We start from the raw sequence: 27,629 nt of genomic DNA on the forward strand, positions 1-27,629 counted from the left end.
ATTTTATGCTATATTTTTATTAAATACGACCATCATTGTCATTTTCGTTGTATAATATTGTATATAACATAATTTTTAGGAATCCTATCACTCGTTTATGACAAACTGTTGCTTTGTTCTTTCTTTTTAATTATAATAGAAACCTTCTAATGTCATATCACCATTACTTTCACCAATTGTAATTTTACTGACTCATTGTAATATCTTTATAACCAACTTAACTTTAATTCTTTTACTATATGTTAATTGTAATTTTAGTCTCTCCAAGGTTTTTAAATTTTATTTCATGTATATATAAATCAGATGCCTGTTTCTATTTTTAAGATAATGGCTGATGATGCCTGAATTCAAGGCGAAACATGTACCATTTTAGTTAATATGCCAAAGTAAACCAACTAAAGTATGACATTTTGTATTGATTAGGTGGTAAATTCAATAAATTAACTTATTGATATTATTCCATTCAAGTATCATCAATACGGATCAAAAATGATATTTATCACATGTATACAAGCATGCTGCCGGAACGAAGTATGCTCGCAATCCAAGGTTCCACTGTATTTGCCCCAATTTGTCCTCTTGAATTCCAACTTTATCTTCATATCATGATCTTTCCTACTTTTGAAGACACCACTCAAAATTATTAGTCTACTGATGTCATTCCACACCATCTCTCCGTTGACAGCTTGAACATACCACGGTATGCACTAGCCATGCATCTTTGTAGGTGTGCTATTTACCAACTGATGAGCCCAACTTAGCAAACTGGGGAGAAATGCTGGCAACCAGGAACGAGTTAGCTGAAAATTTTATAATGTCCAATAACGGACCAACTACACTGCAGTTTGTAGAAGGTGAAACACCAATACCGAGAGCTGTGATCACAATACAATTTATTCTACATATTAGGGACATGACAATACACAAATGATTAAAATTACATAACTGTACATGCACGGTGATCGTGGAAATTCAGTACGGCGTAGCGCCACCACGCGCTGCAATCAGAGCCGCTAGACGTCGTGGCATGGAATCAAAGAACGCCTGAATATGCTGCTGGGGAATACTCTGCCACGCTGTTTGTAGCCACGGGCTGTAAAACCTCCCAGATGTAGCGGTAGCTGTTCAGATTGCCCTCAAGACGTAGGAAGCGAGATCGCATGTTATAAGCAATTGCGCCCCAAACCATCACACTTGGAGTTTGTCCGCTATGCCGCTCAACAATACTTTCTGCTCGATGGCGTTCACCACGGTGGCGTTTAACGCGTATGTGGCCATCACTGTAGGACAAGTTGAAGCGGGACTCGTCCAGAAACACTACATTTTGCCACTCAGCACGCCAGTGTTGGTGTTCACGTGCCCATTGCAGTCTACGGCGTTGGTAGTTGCTGGTCAATAGAAGCCGGCGCAATGGCATGTGTGCCACCAGCCCAGCCCTCAGAAGACGGCGTCGAACTATCGACGCAGACATCCCCACACCCGTTGCAGTGCTCCTACGTAGAGCCATACCATGGACAAAGCTGTTCTGACCGTTACAGCCAAGCGGAAAAGATGGCGGTCATCTCACGCTGTTGTCACATTAAGTCGTCCAGTACCCTGTCGATGCTGTGTACGGCCCTCTTCTCTCCACTGATTCCACATACGCCTCACTTTTGAAGCAGCGTACCCTGTATGAGACGCTGTCACGGAACGACACACCCATCTCCTGGAGCCCTATCATTCTGCCCCGTTCGAACGCACTCATATGCTGATATTCCCTTCTGTGATGTCGGCGAGGCATAGTGGCACTTAGGTACACGTTTCCACTTCGTATGACGGCTCCACACTGACTGAGCGTTGTGTAACACTGCCCTGGCCGGACACACACAGAAGGGCACTGCTGGGTCTGCGTGCATGCCATCTCTCTGCAATTTAAATCACTTATGATGGTTCCACTATTCTACACGTCCTCTGATTTTGGCGTGGTTCAGACCATTGCTTCCGAGTGTTTCATTTTCTACAAAGAGCAGTGTATATTGGTATTATAAATTTACTCACTCAGAACAAATATTTCAGCTTCCCTATGGAAATCAACATCTTTATCATCTGATGGCCAGGCATGCATCAATTTTTGAAAATGAGACAAAGTCTCTCATAGTGCACTGGCACTGCCGGTGGCTCCAAGTAGCCTACGCAGTCGCCTCCACGGTATGTGCTAGCCATGCGTCTTGGCAGGTGTGCTATTTATCAACTGATGAGCCCAACTTAGCATAAACGCTGGCAACCAGGAATGACTTAGCTGGAAATTTTTTGTCCAATAACAGACCATTTATATTGGTATTATAAATTTACTCATTAGGGACAAATATTTCAGGTTCCCAAATGGGAATCAACATCTACGAGGGTAGAATCATAAGTCATGGCAACAATTTTTTTCTCGCGAATAGGAGACAAAACGGAAAGTCTAAGATATGCATGTGGAAATATAGGGCATGTACTAACGCATAGTGCCCGAAGACAAATTCTGACTTCAGGATATTCTCGTAGGAAAGTGACACATTACAGGTAATTGGTAACCACTGTTTTCTTATGGTACAGACAGCAAATACACAAGACTACGTACAAAGGACAGGTCTCCACTGGTTACAGACCTTCAAAATAATCACCCAAGGCTTCCACGTGCGTTGCAACCGGTGGGGCAGGCGCTGAATACCATTCACTGCATGTTTATCGCTAACGTGTGACACCTCTATCTGAAATGCTGCTACGATGTCCTCTTTGTTAGCAAACCATTGTCCACGTAATGGCTTCTTGACTTTGGGGATTAGATAATAGTTACAGTTCTGCATGGCATTCGCGTGCATTTCTGCCGTGGTAAACTATTTTTTTTTATTTTTTGTTATTTGCTTTACATCGCACCAACACAGATATGTCTTACGGCGACGATGGGATAGGAAAGGACTAGGAATTGGAAGGAAGCGGCTGTGGCCTTAATTAAGGTACAGCCCCTGCATTTGCCTGGTGTGAAAATGGGAAACCATGGAAAACCATCTTCAGGGCTGCCGACAGTGGGGCTCGAACCCACTATCTCCCGATTACTGGATACTAGCCGCATTTAAGCGACTGCAGCTATCGAGCTCAGTGAACTGCTATTTTAGTATATGATCGTTGCTCCTGCTTGTTGACTTCCATTTTGTGATGCTCTCACTCACACACTGAACTTGGGGGCATGCTTAGACCCACACTGTTGTTTACATACACCATCTAGTGGCATCATACACAAGTACATACCGTACGTTTCCAAATGCATATCTTAGATTTTCCGTGTTGTCTCTTGTTCGCGAGAAAAAAAATAGTTGCCATGACTTATGACTCGACCTCCTTATATCATGTAAGTGGTATGTTCCAAGCTGTCAACGGAGAGATGGCGAGGAATGACATCAGTACACTAATAAGTTTGAGTGGTGTCTTTAAAAGTAGGAAAGATCATAATATGAAGATAAAGTTGGAATTCAAGAGGACAAATTGGGGCAAATATTTGTTTATAGGAAGGGGAGTTAGGGATTGGAATAACTCATTAAGGGAGATGTTCAATAAATATCCAATTTCTTTGAAATCATTTCAGGAAAGGCTAGGAAAACAACAGATAGGGAATCTGCCACCTGGGCAACTGTCCTAAATGCAGATCAGTGTTGATTGATTGATTGATTGATTGATTGATAATTTAAGGTTAGTTTTGAAGTGAACTGCTGAGCAATCTTACCCAGTCCTCCTCAGACATCAACTTATAAATATACTAGCTGATGTACCCGTGCTTCGCTACGCGATTCTCAGAAAGACTGACGTTGTGGTTTTCCTAACTGAAGTCAACATAGGTCATTACAAAAACGTCAGTAGGAATGTAGCAATTAAAAGCAATGTTATCATATAAAATACTCTATCAAACGGAAAAACGCAATCTTCTGCCATTATTCTGTTAAATATGCACACTGTTCATTCCAAACAGTGCCTCAGAGTAGGGATCGAATAGCTCGATTGCTATGATGAACCAGTGTGTTACGTACCATTAGTATCAGCAAATTTATGAACCAGAGGAATGACATGCTAAAGAAGAAAGTTATCTAACTCCCCATCTAATTCCCGCCAATACTCAGGCAGGCTGTTACACTCGGTATGACTGGGAGAGTCGGCTGTGTGGTTAGGGGTGCGCAGTTGTGAGCTTGTATCCGGGGAGGTAGTTGATTCGAACGACACTGTCGGTGGCCCTGATGATGGAATTCTGTGGTTTCCGATTTTCACGCTAGGCAAATGCTGGGGCTGTACCTTAATTAAAACCAAGGCCACTTCCTTCACACTCCTGGTCCTTTCCTATCCTATCGTCGTCATAAGACCTATCTGCGTCGGTGCGACGTAAAGCAAATAATAAAAAAAACTTGGTATGCAGCAGTAATCCTATCAATCGGAGATGAGTGGCAACAGAAGACACAGAGCACATCACAACAAACAATAGTTAACGTAATGCTATTGTTGATCTATTTTATGAGCTTTCTGTATTGTAGTCCTTCACATTTCATTTTCTTTCGACTCTGTGATATTAGGGCATCTTAAATTATTTATAGCGTAGACTGTAGTTCCTTATTCTCAGGCGACTTCACATACCGATTTTCATTAAATTTTGTTTACCAATTTTCTCGTGACTCTGCGCTGATATGGACTTAGCAACAAAAATCCAAATTCATGAATATCTCCGTGATCATAGCCGGTACGGTAACAATGTATGAGACATAAATGATCGGAAATTTAATACCATATACCTTTAGTTATGTAGGATTCATAGATACAACCACTAATAACATAAATATTTGGGAATTAAATGTTAGGCCTTCCCCTAAACTACCATTTCAATCAGCATGAATAAAATTATTTATGGCCTAGATTATAGCGACTTATTCCCAGACTTTGCCTACCGACTTTCATTAAGATACGACCAATAATAACCTAAATATTTGAGAAGTAACTTTTAGGCCTTCCCCTAAACTACCATTTTACTCAGCGTGAATACAATTATTTATGACCTAGATTGTAACGACATATTCCCCGACTTTGAATACCGATTTTCATTACATTCTCTTCAGCCGTTTTCTCGTGATGCGTGTACATACATACATACATACATACATACATACAGACAGACAGACAGACAGACAGACAGACAGACAGACAGACAGAAATTACGGAAAAGTAAAAAGTGCATTTCCTTGTTACTGGTGACACGACTAATACATAAATACCATCCTTTTAAAATTCTGAGGAATGTACAGACAAAACTCTTTATTTTATATATATATATAGATTTCTGTTATTCTACATACCTTTAAGACTTCCTGGGCTGCTTTCCCTGCACCTACACAGATAACATCAGGTCCTGCCATTGATACCAAAGCTTTCAGATGCCGTGATTCAGTCACCTATAAAAATAAGGAATAGTACTGACAGTGCTCAATGATTTTTTTTTACACATATTTCAAGAAAGTTTGTTAAAAGATGTTAAACCAAGTTCCATACCTATGTTGTATACATATACATAGTTTATACATTAACTACAATGTTCCTTTGTAAGAACAGAATAACAAATTATGTTCAAATTTGAAAAGCTGGAAAATAAAGAATTCAATGAAGGTATGAATAACTTTATTAAAATTGCTAATAATCTAGAGAACTATTAAATACTAGCAACAAACCAGGAAAGAAAAGGGCATTAGGGGATTTGTGAACTGTTAATCATATCATAATTTTACAGATTCAGAAAGCTAGCTAATGATTTCAGAAAAAAAACTGTACAACAAAGACAGCAAAAGCTTAAAACCATGCTGTGTACATGTCCATCCAGCAAGGTGTAAAAAGATAATGATTTTATCAAAAAAAGCAAAATCAATTACTATTTTTTAAATCAGATTTATTTGATTTAAACCAGATTTTTCTTCAATTTTATTTCTTTACTAATCATCATCATCATCATCGTTACCCTCCCGTTTATATCGAGCTCCTGCCGGGTTGGGGCAATTCTGGCACTTCTCCACCTTCCTCTCTCCTTCGTCATTCCTATTCCACCATTTTCTCCCAGTCGAGGCTTCTTGTTCCTGCATTCCTCTTTATTGAATCGAACCACTTTATTCTAGATCGCCCCCTTCCCCCTCTCGCTATTTTCCCCTCGAACTTCATCTCCATTACCTGTTTTGGTATTCTTTTCTTCTCTATCCTCTTTACATGTCCAAATCATCTTACAAGGAAGGGTACCAAACTATCGTTGTGCACATTTTGAATCTATATAGTGTGTTGAATAGATAATATCGAAATATGCACACCATGCAAATTACAGCTCCTATGGGCAAGAAACATAGGAGCTGCGAGCTGCCAAATACAGACTATGAGTACACATAAGACATAAAAACACAACGGAATATTGTAGATGGGCGAGCACATGCATTCAGTAAGGTTTAAATACTGGAAATAAAATACATTGCGCACTCATGGCAGTTCAAGTGCAGTAGACATGAAGGTTGATAAGTAATCCGTGGTCTAGATATAAACATCTTTCACAGTGAGCACATCAAAAGAAGGCAAGCTGAACACAGTCATTTTAGAAACATTCTCTTATTTATTTATTTATTTATTGTATGCAAATATACAGGCATTAGCCCAATTACAATATTTGCTCATAACTTCTAATCTTATTAAACATAATTAGAAAAATATAAGCAACAAAATAGACACAAAATACAGTATGAAATAAAGAGTTACATAACTACAGTATAACAGCAGTAATAGAGATAAAGAATACAATACAGTACAATAAAAAGAATTTTAAAAAAACAGGCACCATGGCATCATTGATCTAGGTTAATTATGTGTAACAATTGCTTACAAGATTGCAAAAAAATCAGATTTTTTATTTTGAAATAAATCTATATTCAGAGGATGTAATTTATTATACAGTGACATCATTCTGTATAGGGGTGAACTTACATGTTTGTATGTGTTAACTCTTGGCAAGAAAAACAAATTCCTAAATTTACCTGCCAGGTTTCTAGGTGCATACAGTAGGGCTTGACAAGTTAGATCAATATTGTCTATTTCATTGTTAAGTAGCTTATAGAGAAATATCATCAACTGACATTTTCTTCTGATATCAAGCCTTTCAAAATCAAGCATTTCAATCATCTTATGATATGATTTAGGATATTCTCTGCCTTGCCTTAAGTATATATATTTCAAGAACTTTTCTGGATCCTTTCTATTAAATCTGTGTGTAATTTTATTGATGGATTCCAAATAATAAAGGCATATTCAAGATTTGATTGAACTAATGAAAAACACAAACAAAATGAAGACATTACTTAGGCCATACGAATGTCTCATTATAAACCCAGTGAAACTTGCATCACTAGTTAATATTATTCCTAAGTCATTAATTTCATTTACTTGTTCCAATTGGGTATCATTGGGTATGTAAAATGTATCTTATCTTTCTTCATTGAAAAGTGATCTTCTTGCATTTATTAATACTGAAGGGTAATTTGTTAAATGTGCTCCATTCAGACAAGATATTTAAATCAACTTGCAGTTTTAAACAATCATGCACACTTGATATTGATTTATATAATTTAATATCGTCAGCAAATAATAATACCTTCGAGAACAGAATTTTGCTAAGAATATAGTTTATAAACAAGAGAAACATCAAAGGACCCAAATTAGAGCCTTGTGGTACTCCATATTTTGCAATGTAATTATAAGGAAACATGTTTTTCTAACTTACAAACTGGCTTCTATGCTTCAAATATGAAACCATAAGAGACATACGAGACTGATCTAAATTATAATCCATTATTTTACTAACTCAACAATTGTGATCTAGTTTGTCAAAAGCCTTTTGAAAATCAGTATAAACAGTATCTACTTGGGACGATTACCAATCTCATTGGATACATACTGTACAAAGTTACATAAATTGCTTACTGTGGATTTCTTTGACATAAAACCATGCTGATTGCATGGGATAATTAATTTGACATGATTAAAAATGTGAACATAAAAAATACTTTCAAATATTTTAGCTGGAGACAATAGAACTGCAACTGGTCTGTAGTTATCTATTAACTGTTTCTTCCCAGATTTATAAAATTGGCATAATTTTGGCAGATTTCCATTGTTTGGGTAAGGTAGAACTAGTTAAGATAAGACTGAATAATATCTGGAGAGATTCAATTAATATTTTCCTACAAGCTTTAAATATATAAGGAGGAATCCCATCAGGTCCCGCAGACCACTCTCGAAACAGTATTCAGAAGGTGTCTGAAATGATCTTGGATGTTTATCGGTGTAACCACATTTGAAGAAAGTAAATTGGATCAATTTTTTTAATCTATTTGCCAAAAACTGGAAGGGCACAAATGTTGAAAGCGAAGAAATTGTTCTTTTTTCCACACTTTAACTATGGACGATAACACTACCGTATCTATTATGCCGTACCATACTTCTAAATGGACGGAAAAGGAAAACGTCTGCTGGTTGTACCAATCCAGTACATTTTGCAGGGAGCAGCTTCTTGTGAAATTCAACATCTTCTGGAACTCTCACTGTATGGATCATCATCTTTATTTGCTGTCCAAGAATCAACCAAATGATGAATTCGATCTCTCCCGTTCAAATCTGGCCATAACACCAGTTCTATGAACACTATCAAATCCCATTTTGTCATGTTTGGGTGATTTGCTAGCATATGCTTTCACAATGGGTAATTCAAGTGCCATGCTTGCTGGAAATTTCCCACTGCATTCCGAGACAAGAACATACATGTGTGGAAAAAAGGTGCCATCCATTACAATAACAGGCATTATCATGTATGAATGGGTGGTTGCTGTAACTGAACCCACGGTACCATAAATCGTCTTTGCTCCCTTAATGGCAAGAGTTCTCCCAGAACGTAACTCTTTACAAAATCTTAACTGATCTGCATTAACTTTTAGCTCTGGTGTAAAATTATACTCTTCAATGAAACGCTTAACTTCCATAACAAACTCAACAGCTTTCTCCTCTATATCAGTGGCATCGCCTACAAATCTGCTGCCAACTGTATGCGTGATTTTGCGAGAAACAATCTTGTTTTTTTCTCTTGAACTGCTGCAGCTATGATTTGGAAGCTTTGAATGTTAAGGTGCTGTTTGGATCAATTTGTGCTTCAAAAGACATGGCCCAAATTCGTAGCATTCGGTCGTGTATAATTCCATGTTTTCGCATTGCAATGAAGTGATCATTTACCTCATTATTTATTCTTTCTTGTAGCACCTTCCTGTTTCTGCCAAGTTGTTTTGCATCTTTTTGAAATTTTGCGAAATTGCCTTTTTGTGCCATTAGGGTAGTGAATTTGACTCTAGGCGACATGTCTAGGGCTACTCCAGGAAGGCACCATTATGGAGGATCAGTTCTTCTTGGCTACTTCGTCCAGATTTTGTAAGTATCAGCCAAGCAACCTTCAGGAAATTTTGTTCTATTCTTCTTTGGTGGTGAAGGATAATACGAGGAACCACAGCTCGTCACTGCTACATAATTCTGGACCGCTTTCTGAAGTAGTCTCGTTTTCTAGCTGTATTGCTGGATTATCCCCAAAAATCACTTTCAATATCACCTTCATTGGTGATTTCTTAATCTCTCTCTCTCTCTCTCTCTCTCTCTCTCTCTCTCTCTCTCTCTCTCTCTCTCTCTCTATAGGATTATTCACCTAACATGTTACACGGAAATAACTTCTAAACCATTAAAGATATCAGCATTCTGTTTTCATATTCGTAAATGGTACGCAGGGTCTTGTAAAATAACGTGCAACTTAGTCTCACGGGGTGATTAACAACCGAGATACTGATACTAACTCCATATTTTTAAATGGAATGGTACAAATTTACACAGCTGATTTAAATGTTCATCTGCGTACAGGTTCAAATATGTAAGTATTTTCAAAATCAGACAATTACTTTTTGAGATATAAGAACAGCATGTGCTGTTTTGCATGCCGCATTAGACGGCGTGAAGTCGGCTCTGGTAAGACCCCAACTAGAGTATGGTTCCAGTGTATGGGACCCTCAACAGGATTACCTGATTCAAGAACTGGAAAAAATCCAAAGAAAAGCAGCTCGATTTGTTCTGGGTGATTTCTGACAAAAGAGTAGCGTTACAAAAATGTTGCAAAGTTTGGGTTGGGAAGAATTGAGAGAAAGAAGACAAGCTGCTCAACTAAGTGGTATGTTCCGAGCTGTCAGTGGAGAGATGGCGTGGAATGACATTAGTAGACGAATAAGTTTGAGTGGCATTTATAAAAGTAGGAAAGATCACAATATGAAGATAAAGTTGGAATTCAAGAGGACAAACTGGGGCAAATATTCATTTATAGGAAGGGGAGTTAGGGATTGGAATAACTTACCAAGGGAGACGTTCAATAAATTTCCAATTTCTTTGAAATCATTTAGGAAAGGGCTGGGAAAACAACAGATAGGGTATCTGCCGCCTGGGCGACTGCCCTAAATGCAGATCATTATTGATTGATTGATTGATTGATTGATTGATTGATTGATTGATTGATTGATATTGCTTGGCCACAAGTGAAGTCTCGAAAGCAGGAATGTCGATGACACCTTATTCATGTCGATTGTACTTATCAGAGCTACTTATTTTATTGAGCACTCCTTATTGTCTTTTAAATAGTCATAAAACTGGTTACAATTGAAGTCTTTCATGTTAAATTTCACTGATGCCAACCATTTCATAGAGTCAACACTTAACCTATTTCTTTCCTTGGTCCACTGTGCATTTATTAAAGAAAAAATTCTTTCTACGTTGGCATTATGTGTAGGAATTGCAAAATACACTTCTGCCAATTTCAGTAGCTCGGAAGAACATTTAATATTGACGCTATTTAGAAAACCAGCCCATTTTTTATGGACTGGTTCCTTCAAGAAATTTTCATTCTGCTTTTGCACTTCAACATACTTTTGAAGATTTACAAATTGGTCAAATAATCTAACGTCATCAATGTGTACACCTTTAGCACTAAGATATTTAACAGTATCTTCAAGGTCAGTCCAGTTGAAATCTGAAGTTAAGGTCATCCATTTGAAAGTACTGAATTCTTCAAGTGGTTGTAACCATTTTCCAAGGTACTCCAGGCATGCATTATATACATCATGGACTTCTTTCATGCAGGAATCACTGTTTTCCTGCAACCCTTCCCCCTTCAAAGTTTTCATCATTTCTTTCACTTTCATAGGGAAAAAATTATTTGAAAAACGAGCTTGTAAAATGACAACAGTTTCTTCAAGTGCCTGTTTCACTTCAATAATGGAATTATTCTCCTTTTCAACATGAAGAATGTTCTCTTGAAAGACTGACAAAGACTGGCAAAATATTAAATACATTTCACTTAACTTATTGGTGAAAAACTTGTTCAAAATTGGGGCAGCCTACTCCAATCAAGGTTTCATTAAGCTGAGATTTGAGGTTAGAAAATACATTATTATCTCCTCTTCTTTTCAGGCCAGCAAAATTTGTATTGCAGTTATCTCCTCCAAAAGCAATGCACTTCTCCGAAATTCCATTTTGTTGCAGGACATCTAACACCACTGAAGAGATTGTTGCTGCTTTTTCATTACTAACACTGTGCAGGTCAATTAACTTTGCTTGTAGCCCTCCATTCCTGTAGTCAAAATACTGCACGAGCACAGGAAACAGTTTTATATTCCCATGATTGCTGCCATCCGTACAAACACCCATGTACGATACGTCTTTGACTTGTTTAATGGCACTTTCTACACAGTGAGGTCCAAGTACATTATTGACAATGGCCTCAGACTTTGTACTGATTATTTTTCCCTATTTCAGAATCAGGAAATAATTTAGATGGAAGCTTAGGCATACAATCCATAGTTTTGTAGCTCTCATGATGAACAGCATTGTGGTACACAAGAACTCCCTCTGCAGCAATCGCATTTTCGTTTAGTGATGTGTTCTTTTTGAAAAATGTCAACACATTATTTGAAGTTGAAATTGATGCACTTTGAACATTAGCTTTATGTTTGCCCGTTGTAATGTGACTTTCTAAATCCATAGCTCCATGATTAGCCTCAGAAACGTATGTTCCTGGTTTACATACTAGAGACATGGCTTCTTCGTCGGTGCGGCCCTTTTTGAAGCATTTATATCTTTTCTCCAATTCAGCAGTGAACTTACACTTTCTTTTCCCCACAATACATTTAACGTACCAACAGATCACAACAGATATTGCAGAACAGATGACCAAGGATTGTGGCACAACTAAGCAGCAATATGGACGAAAATTATTTGTCTTTAGCTTCCGTTTCCGTATGCTATTGCCAACTTCGACTATCGATAATATACTAATCAAAGACTACAGGAATTTAAAAAGTTCAAGCTGCAGCTGAAGACAAAGGTTATGGAATAAGCGAGTCTAAGTTTATGAAAATGGGTTTCCAGCTGGAAAAAGTTCAGTTTAACATTATTAGACGAAAATACGGACAATCAGCAAATAATTAAAAAATAAATATGGACGCCAGGACAGACGCTAAAAATAAGGGCACGCTCTGGTAAATACAGACGTCTGGTACCCCTAAGTGGGACTAATATGCAGCTGAATCAAGACCGCATGGGCATGCATTCCCAACGATCTACTGTCCAAAAGCTGTAAGAAATGTGGAATTTCAAATTCAGTGGATGGTAGCGAGGACGACTATTTGTGGAAAGATGCCAGTGACAAAAGTTCCTATGGTGAAACTTCAGATGACGGCGGTGAATTGTGAATGATCTGAGTATTGGACAGATTCTATTTATGATTTTTGTGATGATTTTATTAATTGTAAGCTGTTTGAATTTATATTTGTGGTATATTTGAAGAAAATTAAATAGGAACCGGTATGTAAGTTATTCGATCTTCTATTTTTTTCTGTATTTTACCGTCTCAAATTTAGGGTGCGGGTCTTATTCGGTGGCGGGTGGTATTCGGGATTATAGGTACTTTATGGTTTTTGGAGACGCCAAGGTACCGCAATTTGATCCCGCAGGAGTTGCTTTACAAGCCAATAAGTCTACAGACACGAGGCCGACGTATTTGGGCACCTTCAAATACCACCGGACTGAGCCAGGATCGAACCTGCCAAGTTGGGGTCAGAAAGCCAGCACCTCAACCTTCTGAGCCACTCAGCCTGGCTAAGACATAACTAGCAGACCGGTTCTGCGTCTACACCTTTCTTTGCGCTCCCTACTCCCCTCCACCTCCTTCTCCCTCCAGAGGTCCATAACATGTCAAACTGCACCAAATGTTGTTTCTGATATTCTGAAACATAAATAAACTGGTCTCATTCAAAAGTCAGCAACAACAGTTGGGTACCCTTCCTTGTTAGTTTACTCCTGTCAATTCTCTCATTTATCTTTTCCATTCCAACATCCTTTCCCACATCTTCAGTTCTCATTCTGTCCTTCCTATCATACTTCTTTGGTATTTCATTTTGCTGGCCTATATTCTACTCTCCTTGGAGTTGCAAGAGGAACAGTATGGCTTTACAAGTGGAAGATCTACATTGGACCCAATCTTCAGCATGAGGCAATGAATGGAAAAGAATTGGGAATATGGAAACGATCCGGTCATGATATTCCTAGATCTAACAAAGACATACCATAGTTCTCCTAGGGAGAAAGTTTGGGAAACCATGGTCAAAAGAGGCTGGGAACTGTAGAAATGGTGCAGGCAATGTACAACAACTGCATCAGCAGTGTACAGACTCCAGTTGGAAAGTCTGAATAGTTTAGAAATGAAACTGGACTAAGACAGGGGAGTATGTTGTCACCTATTTTGTTTCTAATGGTTATGGATGAAATTGTATGGGAGGCAAAGGAAGCATATGGGAACAGAGAGATGAAGTTATTACTATTTGCAGACAATATTGTGGTCTGGGTAACAAACAGCAAAGAAGTACAAGAAGAACTTGATGCACTGAACAAGAAAATTGAAAAGTGTGGAATGAAAATCAGCACAGAGAAAAGCAAGACCATAGTAACACAAGGATTTACCAATTATGAAAATTGGTTGTTAAAGCCTTGAAACTGTAGACAGTTTCAAATACCTGGGGAGTGAATTAATGCAGAATACAAGGCTGGACATGGAGATTAGCAAGAGAGGCAATGCATTCTACCAGAGTGTAAGAAACCTTGTCTGGAATAAGTAAGTACGAGGGAAGTGTTAAGAGATAATTTACAACATGCATTATGCACCCGTATTGACCTATGCAGCTGAGACCTGAACAATTATTAGACCGGGCGAGTTGGCCGTGCGGTTAGGGTCGCGCAGCTGTGAGCTAGCATCCAGGTGATAGCGGGTTTGAACCCCACTGTCGGCAGCCCAGAAGATGGTTTTCCGTGGTTTCCCATTTTCACACTAGGCAAATGCTGGGGCTGTACCTTAATTAAGGCCACGGTCGCTCCCTTCCCACTCCTAGGCCTTTCCTATCCCATCGTTGCCAAAAGACCTATCTGTGTCAGTGTGACGTAAAGCAAATAGGAAAAAAAAATCAATGACTAGTCCGGTTTCATTTCTAAACCATTCCATCTTTCTAACTGGAGACTGCACACTGCTGATCCAGTGTTGTTGTACATTGCTTGCACCATTTCTGCAGTTTCCCGGCCTCTTTTGACCATGGTTTCCCAAACCTTCTCCCAGGGAACACTATGGTATGCCTTTGTTAGATCTAGGAATGTCATGACCGGATTGTTTCCATATTCCCAATTCTTTTCCATTCACTGCCTCGTGCTGAAGATTGTAAAGCCGTACTGTTCCCTTTGCAACTCTCCTTCTACCTTTCTCCTCATTCTCCTCCCCACAATGTCTTTTCCAGTACTTTTGCCACTTGTGATAAGAATGTGATTCCTCTATAGTTATTACATTTTATGCCCCCCTTCTTAAAGACTGGTCTTATTATTCCCTTTGCCCAGTCTTCTGGCACATGTTTCTGCTTCCATATGCACTTTAACAATCTGTACACTCATTGGAGTCCAACAGGTCCAGGAGCTTTTATCATTTCCACACTAATTCCATCCAACCCTGGTGCCTTCCCAATTTTCATTTTATGGACTGCTAATTCCACTTCTCATATGGTTATATAGTCTTCTACTGTTCAGTCATCATACCGTATTATTACTGTCTCCTCTGCACAATTTTCTACATTCAGCAATTTATCAAATACTCCTTCCATCTTCTCTTAATTTCTTCCGGATGTGTTATCAACTCTCCACCTTCCTCCTTAATCAGCTTTGTATAAACTCCTTTCTTCCTGTTACTTAGTAGAACTCCGAACAGCATTATTTTACTGCCCAGCACCATCCGCTCCAATCTTTTGTGTAAATTCTTCCCAAATTTTCTTCTTTTACATTTCTTACATTTCCTTTCTACTATCAAGTTACTTCCTTCTGCTTTCTTCTTTTTTAAGGCTATTCTATTCTTGCCATGCTTTCTTCTTTTCTTTCACTGCTTCTCTCACTTTCTCATTCCACCACGGTATCTCTTTCTTTCACTCTCGATGTTCTACCCCTCCCAAGTATATATGCCTTGCATTGGAATCTGGGATTCATCAATTTTTCAGAAGTTATTAGGTTGCGGACCTGACATGTCCAAGTAAAATTTGTTTGCCTTTTAGTGTTCTATCACCTCCACTTTGTCCGAAGCGAATTCTGTGTAACGACATCTGACCTAATTTTTTTTCGAAAATGAAAGCGTATCGACTTAATCCCTTATACACGAGTTACTGCTGAGTGTCTCCCCATAGGTACATTGAAGCTCGGTGAAATCGGTTGACCGAAGAGTCTGGCCTCTACTTGTTAGATATTATGCTTGAGACACTCTTCATGTAATTGTAGGCGACTATGTTCGAGTGCAAGAAAGGAATGTGTAGAATCCTGCAAAGAATTCCTGCTGCCATTGCAGTATTAACAAGGCATTCCATTATTTTCCCTGCAATAAAAGAACGTCCGAAAATCATTCAAAACATATTTATCACATTTTCCCAGTGATGTACGAGCCTTAGACTGCACTCCTATAAGAATAGGCTATATCAAATGTAGTGATACAACAGTCCGTTATTTCATTTTTTAAGCACACTCGCATAATTTTAAATTAAAACTATAACAACATTTGTCTCGCATTCATCATAATAACGCTTTCGTTGCCTCTTACTTGACATGTTTACGTCTTAGCGGTCTCTGCTAACCATAACCTATAATAATGTCAACCATGTGTCTGTGTGACAAAATACTATTTCAACACAATACTAGGAGCGCTTTATGTAAAGAAACAAAGGACGCTCACTGCCAAACACATTCAGAAATCTTACAAAAATATGTTGATTTGCCTTTAACAATTGTTTCGTAACAAATGTTGGAAATGTGTTCGTGAAACAGGGTACTTTGAAACGAAGTGTTAAATTAATAACAATTGTTAGTTAACATTTAAGTACAGTTTAACACAGAGTTGAAGAAACCGGGCCTTACTGATTTAATTCTTCTTTAACCCCAGCCATATTTTGTAATTTTCCAGCTGTTTTTCTTCTGAAACCATGCGTTGCTCACAATCATTCCATTCCTCTCACAAAACTCAACTAGTTTCTTCTTCATTCCTTTTCACATATCCATATGGTCTGATTACTTCCTCGTTTCCTTGTCTTTCGTTTCCCACCTGTGCATTTTAGTCACCCATTATAGTTACTTCCACATCAGTTACCTCCTTTACTTTTTTAGTTTCTCCAGGAATTTCTCAACATCTTCCTCTTTGTTCCCTGTCTGTGGTGCAAGCACTTGTATGAAGTCCTTCACTTTTTTCCTTATTCTAAGTCTCCAGCAGTTTTGAAATTATCAGGCTCACTCCATTCTTTGCCTCTCGGTCACCACTCCAGTATAGTGTACCCTTTTCCTCATTCTCTTCTTTCCTTTCCCCCTCCATTCAACTTCTTTCAACCCCATCATTTCTACACCCTCTTTCTCCATAAAATTCACCACTTCTTCTGCCTTTCCTGTCAGGGTCATAAGGTAGATTATGCCCACCTTCATGATGTTGGCTAATCATCAGATATTATTTTCAGATTGGTGTGTGTTTCATTTTTTATGAAGTACCTATTATGAATAATAAGCGATCAATGTAAGTTCTGTGTTTTAACAATATTTTGAACTGGAATATTATATATTATAGCATATTTTAAACTGTTTTTTTTCTCATGTGTTATTCTTTTAAATAAAAAACACAAACTAGAAACATTTTTATACCAGGCCTGTTTCTAAGCTAGTTCTTCACCTTCAGTCACATTTATAGCTTCCTTATTTAAGTGCTTAGACAAAAACACAAGCTCAGAAGCTTTGTCCACACCAAGTTTGTTTCTTAACTTTGAATAAACAACACCAAACATAGAAAACACTTGTTCTACACCAGTGGATGATGCTCTAGCTGTTAAGAGTTGCATAACTTTGTCTATTACCAAATTGGCAATTACCTTTTTCTTTTTTCTTTTTTATTCCACTCAACTTGCACCACTCCATGAGTGAATATCGTTGGTATGAACGGTTGAGATTTTGCTTGATATTTCACAAGTACTGAGAGATATGAAGTTCCCACATATTTTTATGGGAAAATTGAAATGCATATCCACGCATGTAAAACATATTCTGAGTTGTTTAATACTGGATGAACAATGAAAGCCAGAAAATGTGGGGCAGTAAATGTTTGATTATAACATTTATCAAACATTAAAGAATGTAGATTTTCATGGTTCATTATCATTTATTAAATAAATATTATTATTTCTGGATTAAAGCCACATATATATGAAAATATTTATTTAATATATTTTCCAAACATCTTAATTTTTGTATTATTAGTTCCAGATTTCTCTAACACAATTGCTCCAAGTCATACTTAAATCTCTTCCACTCTTTCACTGCTTATCCAATGGTACAGTCACTTCTCTAGGTTACATCAAGAGCAAGCGCTGTTGGTTTCAATGCATTTAAAGCGTCTCCAGCATTTTGCTTTATCTGAAGGTCACAAAGCTTTCTCTTAATGGACTCCTGAATCTTGTCTCTATTTTCTTTACTAATCTTCACAAATAGTGGCCAGTTATTAATGTAAGATGCCCTCCTTCACTCCTAAATTTTGCATTGGCAAGATTATTATTGTGGAAGTATTTCACAATTTCTACTATACATTCCTTCATGTTTGAGGTGTCCTTGGTAAGATCCTGGGAGAGAAAATTTAAAAAATGTGAGCAGAGGAGCCATATGTAATTATATCAATGTCTTCCGTTTCTTTGAGAGCACTCCTCATTTTTGCCAGATTGCATGAATTATCTGTAATGAAACTTCTCACATTATACTTTAATTCTCTCTCACAACTGTTGACTGAGTTTATTGCAAGTTCAATTAAGTAGCCATGTGCGTGGGGATGCCCAGATGTAACAGCTGTGTTGAACAGAGGTATGTCCCCGTTTTTAATGGTCACAGTAACACACAAAATGGGCTCATTAGGCACATCTGACCATCCATTTAAGCTCGTACAAACTGTATTCTCAAATTAATCTTTGAAAGATATCTCTCACTTAGATACATTTCTTCAAGAAGGGATCCAGCTACTGCAGCAGATGATGGAGGAGTATAGCCAGGTTAAAACATACTTTTTACGAGTCTTCTGAACTCTAAATATGGAATGGAAGGAACTGTCCAGAGCCTAACAGAATCTTGTAACCTGTTTATCTAAGTCCTCAGTTTAGTTTTCCACTAGTTCAGACAATGAAGTGACTAATATGAGTGCTTAATTTTTAGAGATAATCCCTCAGTGGATAGCTGATTCATAACTAATGATTTATTTTGTTTTGATACGAGAAGGTGAAATTACTGGATCTGTCTCTGAATTTTAATCTTCATTGCCAGATGTTGCAGAGTCATCATTTTTTCCTCGATTATCTTTTTATGCTGTTACTTATTTAGCTTTCATGCCTTTTCCACTTTAATGGGGAAATTTTTAAGTTCTCCCCATACTGGATAGAGTTTTTGGCTTGGATTACTCCTTTTAAGATAACAGCAAATTTCTTGATACACTTTTACAAGTACAACAAAACACACTCAATAAAGCGACTCTTTTAGAAAATTACTACTAAACTTTATCTCAATGAACTGGGAGCCAAAGTAAACAAAAATACATGGAAAATGAGTTGGAACAGACTACCTTTTCTTAAAGCATTACAAATCTATATATATATAAAATAACTTGTCCTGACTGACTGACTGACTAATTCATCATCACAAGTGATGAAAATCATTTTTCGTCCGTATTGAAAGTTTCATAAACTGTATATAGGATAATATCTTTTGTTTATTTCCACCTATTCAATTCATTGTAATGTATAATATCTTTTGTTTATTTCCACCTATTCAATTCATTGTAATGTATTGAATAGGTGGAAATAAACAAAAGATATTATCCTATATACAGTTTAATTCATCATCGCCGAGCCAAAACTACTGGACATAAAGAAATCAAATTTTGGGGATACATTTCTATTATAATGTAGATGCTCACTAAGGGAGGATTTTCGGATATTCCGTTGCAAAGGGGGTGAAAAGGGGGCTGAATTTTTAAAATGAGTGTATCTATATCTCATAAACTGAACAGTATAAAGACTTGAAAGTTAGTACTTGGAATCTGCTTTAAAAATAAAGAAACATATCTCAAAACCTGAAGATGTTACAGCCATGAAAATTGGTATTTGGAACCACCTTTAAAAATAAAGAAATATGAGTTGGTTTTTTTTTTGTGGAAAATCTACTTAAGGGGTGGTGAACAGGAGTGACAAGGGTGAATTTTTAAAATGAGTATATCTCAAAAACATAACATGTTACAGACGTGAAAAGTGTTTTTTTTTTTCTTTTTCTTTTTTTGCGTCGCACCGACACAGATAGGTCTTATGGCGACGATGGGATAGGGAAGGCCTAGGAGTTGGAAGGAAGCGGCCGTGGCCTTAGCTAAGGTACAGCCCCAGCATTTGCCTGGTGTGAAAATGGGAAACCACGGAAAACCATTTTCAGGGCTGCCGACAGTGGGGTTCGAACCTACTATCTCCCGAATACTGGATACTGGCCGCACTTAAGCGACTGCAGCTATCGAGCTCGGTAGTGGTATTTTTAATCTCTTTAGTATAAAGTAACATATACTCTTGTTTTTGGAAAAATCACTTGGGGACTGAAAGAGGGGGTTAAATTATTTTTACTAGGATACTGGTATCTCAACATCTGAATATATTAAAGACATGAAAATTGGTATTTGGCATCCTATTTAAATACCGTAGTAGTTCACTGAGAAAACCCACTTAAATCCCGCACTACGGCATACACTCTGAGGATGTGGGCAACAGTGAAGCCGGCACCACAAAAACACACCCCTTTAGGAGTTAAAAGCACGTAGATCTTCAATGACATATCCACAGCCTACACAAAACTACGGCCTCTCGGGAGGTCACGTAGTCTTGTCGTAGACTTGCTCACTGTCATCATTTGAATCACTTTCCGTGTCATCAGCACTACTACATGCATCACTTGAACTCGAACTAAGACCTTCAGGGTCTATTTTGTCGCTACAAACATCACTGTCTTCATAATCGCTCTCTAAAACACTACCAATTAGCTTTCGTATTCCATCTTCTTCAACAACACATCTGCTTGATGCCATGATTACAACTGAGGTGAGCGAAATAATATGAACAAAGATTCTTTTACCTCTTGTACCAGAAGTGTGTGATAACCTGAAGCGCAGGAAATAACCAAAGCCACATGTCTAAACTTCAGCTCAGAATGCACACAAGTGGCATCTGTGAGTTAGTAACTGAACAACACGTATTGATATACAGCAGTGCATCGCCGCGAGCTGACCTCGTCATTGGATTCATATGCCACGAATAACGTTTGCAAGCTAAGGTCGCCAAATGATGCAATTGGGTAAAAAATAAAGAAACACTTTTTTTTTTTGTAAAATCCACTTAAAGGGGAAGTAAAAGGGACTGAAAAGGGGCTGAATTCGTTTTGTGAGGATACTTATATCTCAAAACTGAAGATGTTACAGACATGGAGATTTGTATTTGGAATCATCTTTAAAAATAAAGAAACACGCATTCTTTTGTTTTTGGAAAATCCAATTAAGGGTCGGTAAATGAATTGAAAAATGAGTTTAATTCTTCATATGAGGATACTTATATCACAAAAACGAAAGATGTTACGGACATGAAAATTGGTATCTGGAATCTCCTTTAAAAATAAAGAAACATACTTTTTGTTGGGGGTGGGAATCAACTTAAAAAATGAGCTGAATTCTTTTCATGAGGATACAAATAAGAAGTGGACTTAAAACAACACACCCCTAAGGGGTTTTGACTTGGGAATGAGGAATGATGACAAAAATATACATTGATATGAAACCGTTTGAATTACAAAGTTAAAATGTCAAATGATATCCTAGGTGTTAAATAACAGAAGGTTTGGAACAAATTTAACCCCTCAGACAGTTAAATGGATGTTAAAATCCGAAAACAAATATATTAATTTCTTCCTCCGAAACGGTTTAACGTACGAAGACAAAATTCCAAATAGCGGTATATATTTTAAATCCTAGGTGTGAAATAGGAAATATTTTTAAATGTTCAACCGCTAAAGTGTCAAATGAGGTTAGCTCCGGAAAGTAAATTATTCATCCCTCCAAAACAGTTTGGCGTACAAAGTTGTAATTTTACGAGAAGGGTCTTGTTTTAGGTCCTAGGTGTAAAATACCGTATACTTCAAAACATTTCTCTCCTAAGAGGTTTAGATGGTAGTTGACTCTCAAAAAAAAAAAAAATCCATTCTTCCGAAACCATTTCAGGCACGAACATAACTTACTTTATGAAGGGTTATCTTCTATATCCTAAATGTTCATAAATATTTCAAAACATTCATCCCTTAAAAAAGTATCCATTCCTCCATTACTGTTCGACGTACAAAGTCAAAATTTCACAGGTTGGTCGCTTATACGTCCTAGATCTTATATCAGATATGGTTTAAAACATTCAAATTCTTCCGTACGGGATTTAAGTGAGAGGTAGATTATAAAATAAATAATCATTCCCCCAAAAGCGTTTGAACTACAAATTGAGGACATATTTTACAGGCTCAGCTGACAGTGGACTCTCCAAAATGTAAAACTTTGAATAATAACTTTCATTTTAAAGCTGTAGCAAAGCACGGGTATCTTGCTAGTATATTATGTGTGTAAATGAATGTTATTTACACATAAACATTACGTGTACATTATCTAACGCGTTTAGCTTCACTTTTCCCTTTGAAAGCTGTAGTTTCAATTCTTAATAGTTAGCTGTGCATTAAAGTCGATCATGGGAACAACCATGGGCGTGTTCAGTTAGCTAACATCCAATCCACATGCGGGAAGAGCTCTCTGTTTATTGCTGTGTGATGCTGTTGTTGCAGCGCTAGTGAATTAGCTTATTATTATGAGTTTTTTCCTTGTTAATATTTAGTTATTTAGCATCATTAATTATGTTGGTACTTAGTCTTTGTTTTGGTGTTTAGGAATTAGTTAACTTTTGCAGGTGAAATGTTTCATATGCTTTTACTTTAAATTTTAAGTTTATGTTGTGTGGTCTTCATTCAACCAGTGCAAAACTGATATTTACTGTATTTGTCACATTGAGGATTTAACAACCTCAACTTTCATTCACAGTTCACTTCATCTTATTATCATAAAAAACATTTCCGCACGAGTTAGACAATGACATGTAAATAATTAGGTCTGTAACTATTGTCATCACTTTATATCCTGAGCTGTGATCACTACTCATACTGCAAAACCTCAGTTTTCATTCACTATTCGCTAAATCTTATTACCACACATAATATTCTTACCCGAATTGGACAATAATTACTCATATCAGCAATGTTACATGCTGTCTCACATGTAAATTTTCTATATAAGTAAGAAAACTTCTTAGGATGGGATGGTGGGTCCCTGGAAAGAATATAGTAAGGATCTCTCATCTCTGCTACCTCAAGTATCGTAAAACACCATTTTTCTACAATTCCAAACATGCGGGATGGGTACCAAAGAGCCACCCAATAGACGATAAGCAATAAGACAACAATAAGAAAGCAAACTGATTTTATATAGTTGATGATTATATGAATTTGAACAATGGACAGGAGGTGATAGATAAGAATAAGTAAGCCAAATGATTTTTATCATCGATATTTATTATAAATATCAACTGATTTAAATATGCAGTCAGCTGATGGCATAAGGGAAGCAAAGCATAGCGGGACCAGCCAGGAGACTCCGTACAACACCTCAAAACTATTTATTCCAGAATTAACTACAACTTCAGTTTTTCTCAAGGAGTTTTCCCCCAGTCATTGTATTTTAAATTTAAAACCCATTGCCAACCGGAAGTTATACTGAGTTTACTTGGAACAACAATAGCAACATTTCCATAATAATAATAATAATAAGAAGAATATTGTTATTTGCTTTACGTCCCACTAACTACTTTTACGGTTTACAGAGACACAGAGGTACCGGAATTTTGTCCCGCAGGAGTTCTTTTACGTGCCAGTAAATCTACAGACTTAAGGCTGAGGTATTTGAGCACCTTCAAATACCACTGGACTGAACCAGGATCGAACCTGCCAAAATGGGGTCAGAAGGCCAGCGCCTCAACCATCTGAGCCTCTCAGCCAGGCTGCAAATATTTCCAATATTTTCAAGACTTTATTATGAATTTGAATATCGACTCATTGAATGTTTTTTAACTTACTATGAAGGAACATTTTTAACCTCATCATCATAAGTGTTCTTTATCCATATGTGCCAATTTTCATATCTTATTATATGTTTTTAGCTGAAGATGTTCCAAATCAGAGGAATGAGTGCAACTGGAATAGACAAAAGAGTGACTGAATGGGTTGCTATATTTCTAGAAAATGTATCTCAGAGAGTTAGAGCAGGCGAAGCTTTATCTGACCCTAGAGGGGAATTCCTCAAGACAGTATTATTGGACCTTTATGTTTTCTTATATATAAATGATGTGAGTAAAGAAGTGGAATCAGAGAAAAAGTTTTCTGTGGATGATGTTATTCTGTATAGAGTAATAAGTTACAAGATTGTGAGCAACTTCTAAATGATCTTGATAATGTTGTGAGATGGACAGCAGGCAATGGTATGATGTGATAAACGGAGTTAAAAGTCAGTTGTGAGTTTCACAAATAGGAAAAGTCCTCTCAGTTTTAATTATTGCATTAATGGGGTGAAAGTTCCTTATGGAGATCACTGTAAGTACCCAGATGTTAATATAAGGAAAGATCTTCATTGGGGTAATCACATAAATGGAATTGTAAATAAAGGATACAGATCTCTGCACATGGTTATGAGAGTGTTTAGGGGTTGTAGAGTAAGGATGTAAAGAAGAATGCATATAAGTCACTGGTAAGACCTCAAATAGAGTATGGTTCCAGTGCATGGGACCCTCACCAAGATTACTTGATTCCAGAACTGAAAAAAATCCAAAGAAGAGCAGCTCGATTTGTTCTGGGGGATTACAAAAATGTTGCAAAGTTTAGGCTGGGAAGACTTGGGAGAAAGGGGACGAACTGCTCAACTAAGTGGTATGTTGAAAATGAAAACCTACAACCTGTTTTCCAGTCATTGACCAGGTCAGGGATGTAATCAATGAAGCATATGTAGGCTATTAGTACAATGGGGTCACCACTCCCAAAGTGAGTTTATTAATGACCAATAGATGCTATGAAATGAGAATGGAGAGTGTTGCTGGAATGAAAGATGACAGGGAAAACCGGAGTACTGGGAGAAAAACCTGTCCCGCCTCCGCTTTTTCCAGTACAAATCTCACGTGGAGTAACCAGGATTTGAACCACGGTATCCAGTGGTGAGAGGCCGACGCACTGCCATCTGAGCCACGGAGGCTACTTAAGTGGTTATAAGAAAAGGCAAAGAAGAAAGCCTTTTTTGTTTTAGGCTTAAAAGTTAAAATAGCCAAATTAAGCAAAGATATTGATTTCCTAAAACAATGTACAACCTATGATTTGACATCTAATTTTCTCAAAGTTAATACTAAGAAACACAGATCCTCTTTTCAAACTATTACAACTCAAACCAGAACTAATAAAATCTGGTTACAAGATGAAATTAGATTCTTGTATAAGAAGAAATCTTTTCTTAATAACAGATTATAAATATATTGTATTGAGTGGTCTCTTTAAAAGTAAGAAAGATTGCAATATAAAGTTGGAATTAAAGATGACAAATTGGGGAAAATATTTGTTTATAGGAAGGAGAATTAGGGATTGAAATGACGTACCAAGCGAGACATTCAACAAATTTCCAATTTCTTTTAAATCATTTAAGAAAAGGCTAGGACAACAACAAATAGAGAATCTGCCACCTGGGTGACTGCCCTAAATGCAGATCAGTAGTGACTGAACGAAAAAAGTACTATTGTTTTAGTATGGTACGATACAGTATTGTATGGTTCCAGTGTATGGGACCCTCACCACGATTACTTGATTCAAGAACTGGAAAAAATCCAAAGAAAAGCAGCTCAATTTGTTCTGGGTGATTTCCAACAAAAGAGTAGCGTTGCGTAGCCAACTTGCTCAATGTTATTACAACCGATGAGCTACCTAATGATGAGATAGCGGCCCTGGTCCAGAAAGCCAAGAATAACGGCTGAGAGGAATTGTCGCGTTGACCACGCATCACCTCATAATCTGCAGGCCTTCCAGCTAAGCAGCCGTTGCTTAGTAGGCCAAGGACCATTAGGGCTGTAGTACCAGTGGGGAGGGGGCAAGAATAAAGTTGTACAATATGGTTCATACTACTTCTGAACTGTGAAAGTGCTATCATTGAATGTCATATGAAAGAAACCTCCAATATCATAATCTGTACAAGCCAGGACCTTAACCTTTAGAAAAAGCAGACCAGGAATGGAAAACAGAAGCAATACAAGAAGAACAAAAAGAAGTAGCTTTATTCAAATTAGGTGGGAAAGAGCTACACAGAACCAGTTACTGTAGTCTTGTTCACAAATTCCAGAATTTACCAGCTCTAAGTCTGAGAGAACAGACTGTTACAGAAATCACATTACCAAGAGGAAGATAACTATAGGATGAGTCAGAAATATGGCTACATGTTTGAAGTAAATTACAAACTGTATATACATTCTGAAACTTCATTTTTTCATGGCAGATCAGAGTCACGTCTTATCTAACGCCATTAGCCCGGAAGGCGCTGAATATGTGGCAGTAAGTTATAGCTGCAGAACAGCTGCGGTGATTGCATACCGGAATGATCGTGAGTGTGGCAAGACCGATTTCAATGTAACAATGATGCCGTTGTCTGTGGGAAAATAGGGGAAAATTAATACTGATAAAGGGATGATATTTGGAAGGCCTCGCAGTTACATCAGGAAGGATTGAGGATGCCAATAGCCCACAAAATCTACCCTCCACGATACACATGAGCTTGGCATCAGTTAGTCCAGTTTGTCTTGTGTTTTGGTACATGACAGGTACTGTCCCTTTAACCAGAGTCCAAGAATTGAACTAGTATGATGCTGACAAGTGATTGGAACTAGAGGTCTACAGCAAACCACCCAGATCATTTGCATATGCTCATCTGACCCTCATACCGTCGACCTTGAGCGGGGTGGCTGGCAACCTGCAGTCAGAGGTAGGGCCGCTGATGTGGCAACGGACACTATCAATCACAGTTAAGATGAACACACTTGAAAGGCACAAGGAAAGAGGAGTTGCTGCCTATAAAATGTTGGGGCACGTGCAAATATTTTAATGAAATATGCATTGAGCTTTATATTTGGAAGCATTTTAATAACAATCTTAACTTACTAAGAAACATGGTGAGATCAATGTCATGTTAGTAGACACGGTACATTCATTTGTAATAATTTTTCACATCGTCACATTCACCATTACTGCTTTGTTTCTTTTAATAGAGAATGAATAAAGGGAGCATCATTTACTCTGTCTGGGTTAAGTGAACTCCTTGCCAGAATGGTCAGTACTGAGGCCTTCAGTTCAGAGTCCTGGGTTTGATTACCAGCTGGGTCAGGAATTCTAATCACGTCTGGTTAATCCCAAATCCACATTTGTGAAACAGTTCACACCTGCAACCCCACAGGTGTAAGAAAAGCTGTAGAAGAAGATGAATTTTTTTGAATTCCTTCAATTATTCTACAGTACCTTCTAAAAATTCACTGCCTAAAATTATTTCTTTTCACAAATATTTTCAATATTTTATTCTGGATTAAGAATTCACATATAATTTTCAAGAAGTTTGTTAAAAGAGGTTGAAACAACCATACTGATGTTTTATATGTATACAGTACATTGTTTATACATGAACGCAATGTTCATTTCTAAGAAAGGAAACCCAACATATGCTGATCCATTCCTAATGCTCAAATTTGAATAGTTTGAAAATTAAGCAC

General features: G+C 37.5%; 1 protein-coding gene across 1 annotated transcript in view; it reads right to left on the minus strand.

Moving 5' to 3' along the window:
- The window catches only part of LOC136862852 (N(G),N(G)-dimethylarginine dimethylaminohydrolase 1), a 266,667-nt gene that overhangs the window by 87,536 nt on the left and 151,502 nt on the right, over positions 1–27,629 (minus strand). Inside the window, exon 4 of the mRNA XM_067139114.2 lies at positions 5,352–5,447. Coding sequence (XP_066995215.1) covers positions 5,352–5,447 — 96 coding nt within the window. The remainder of the gene's footprint in view (positions 1–5,351; positions 5,448–27,629) is intronic.

Source organism: Anabrus simplex, chromosome 2, assembly GCF_040414725.1.
Source record: "Anabrus simplex isolate iqAnaSimp1 chromosome 2, ASM4041472v1, whole genome shotgun sequence".
Lineage (NCBI taxonomy): Eukaryota > Metazoa > Arthropoda > Insecta > Orthoptera > Tettigoniidae > Anabrus > Anabrus simplex.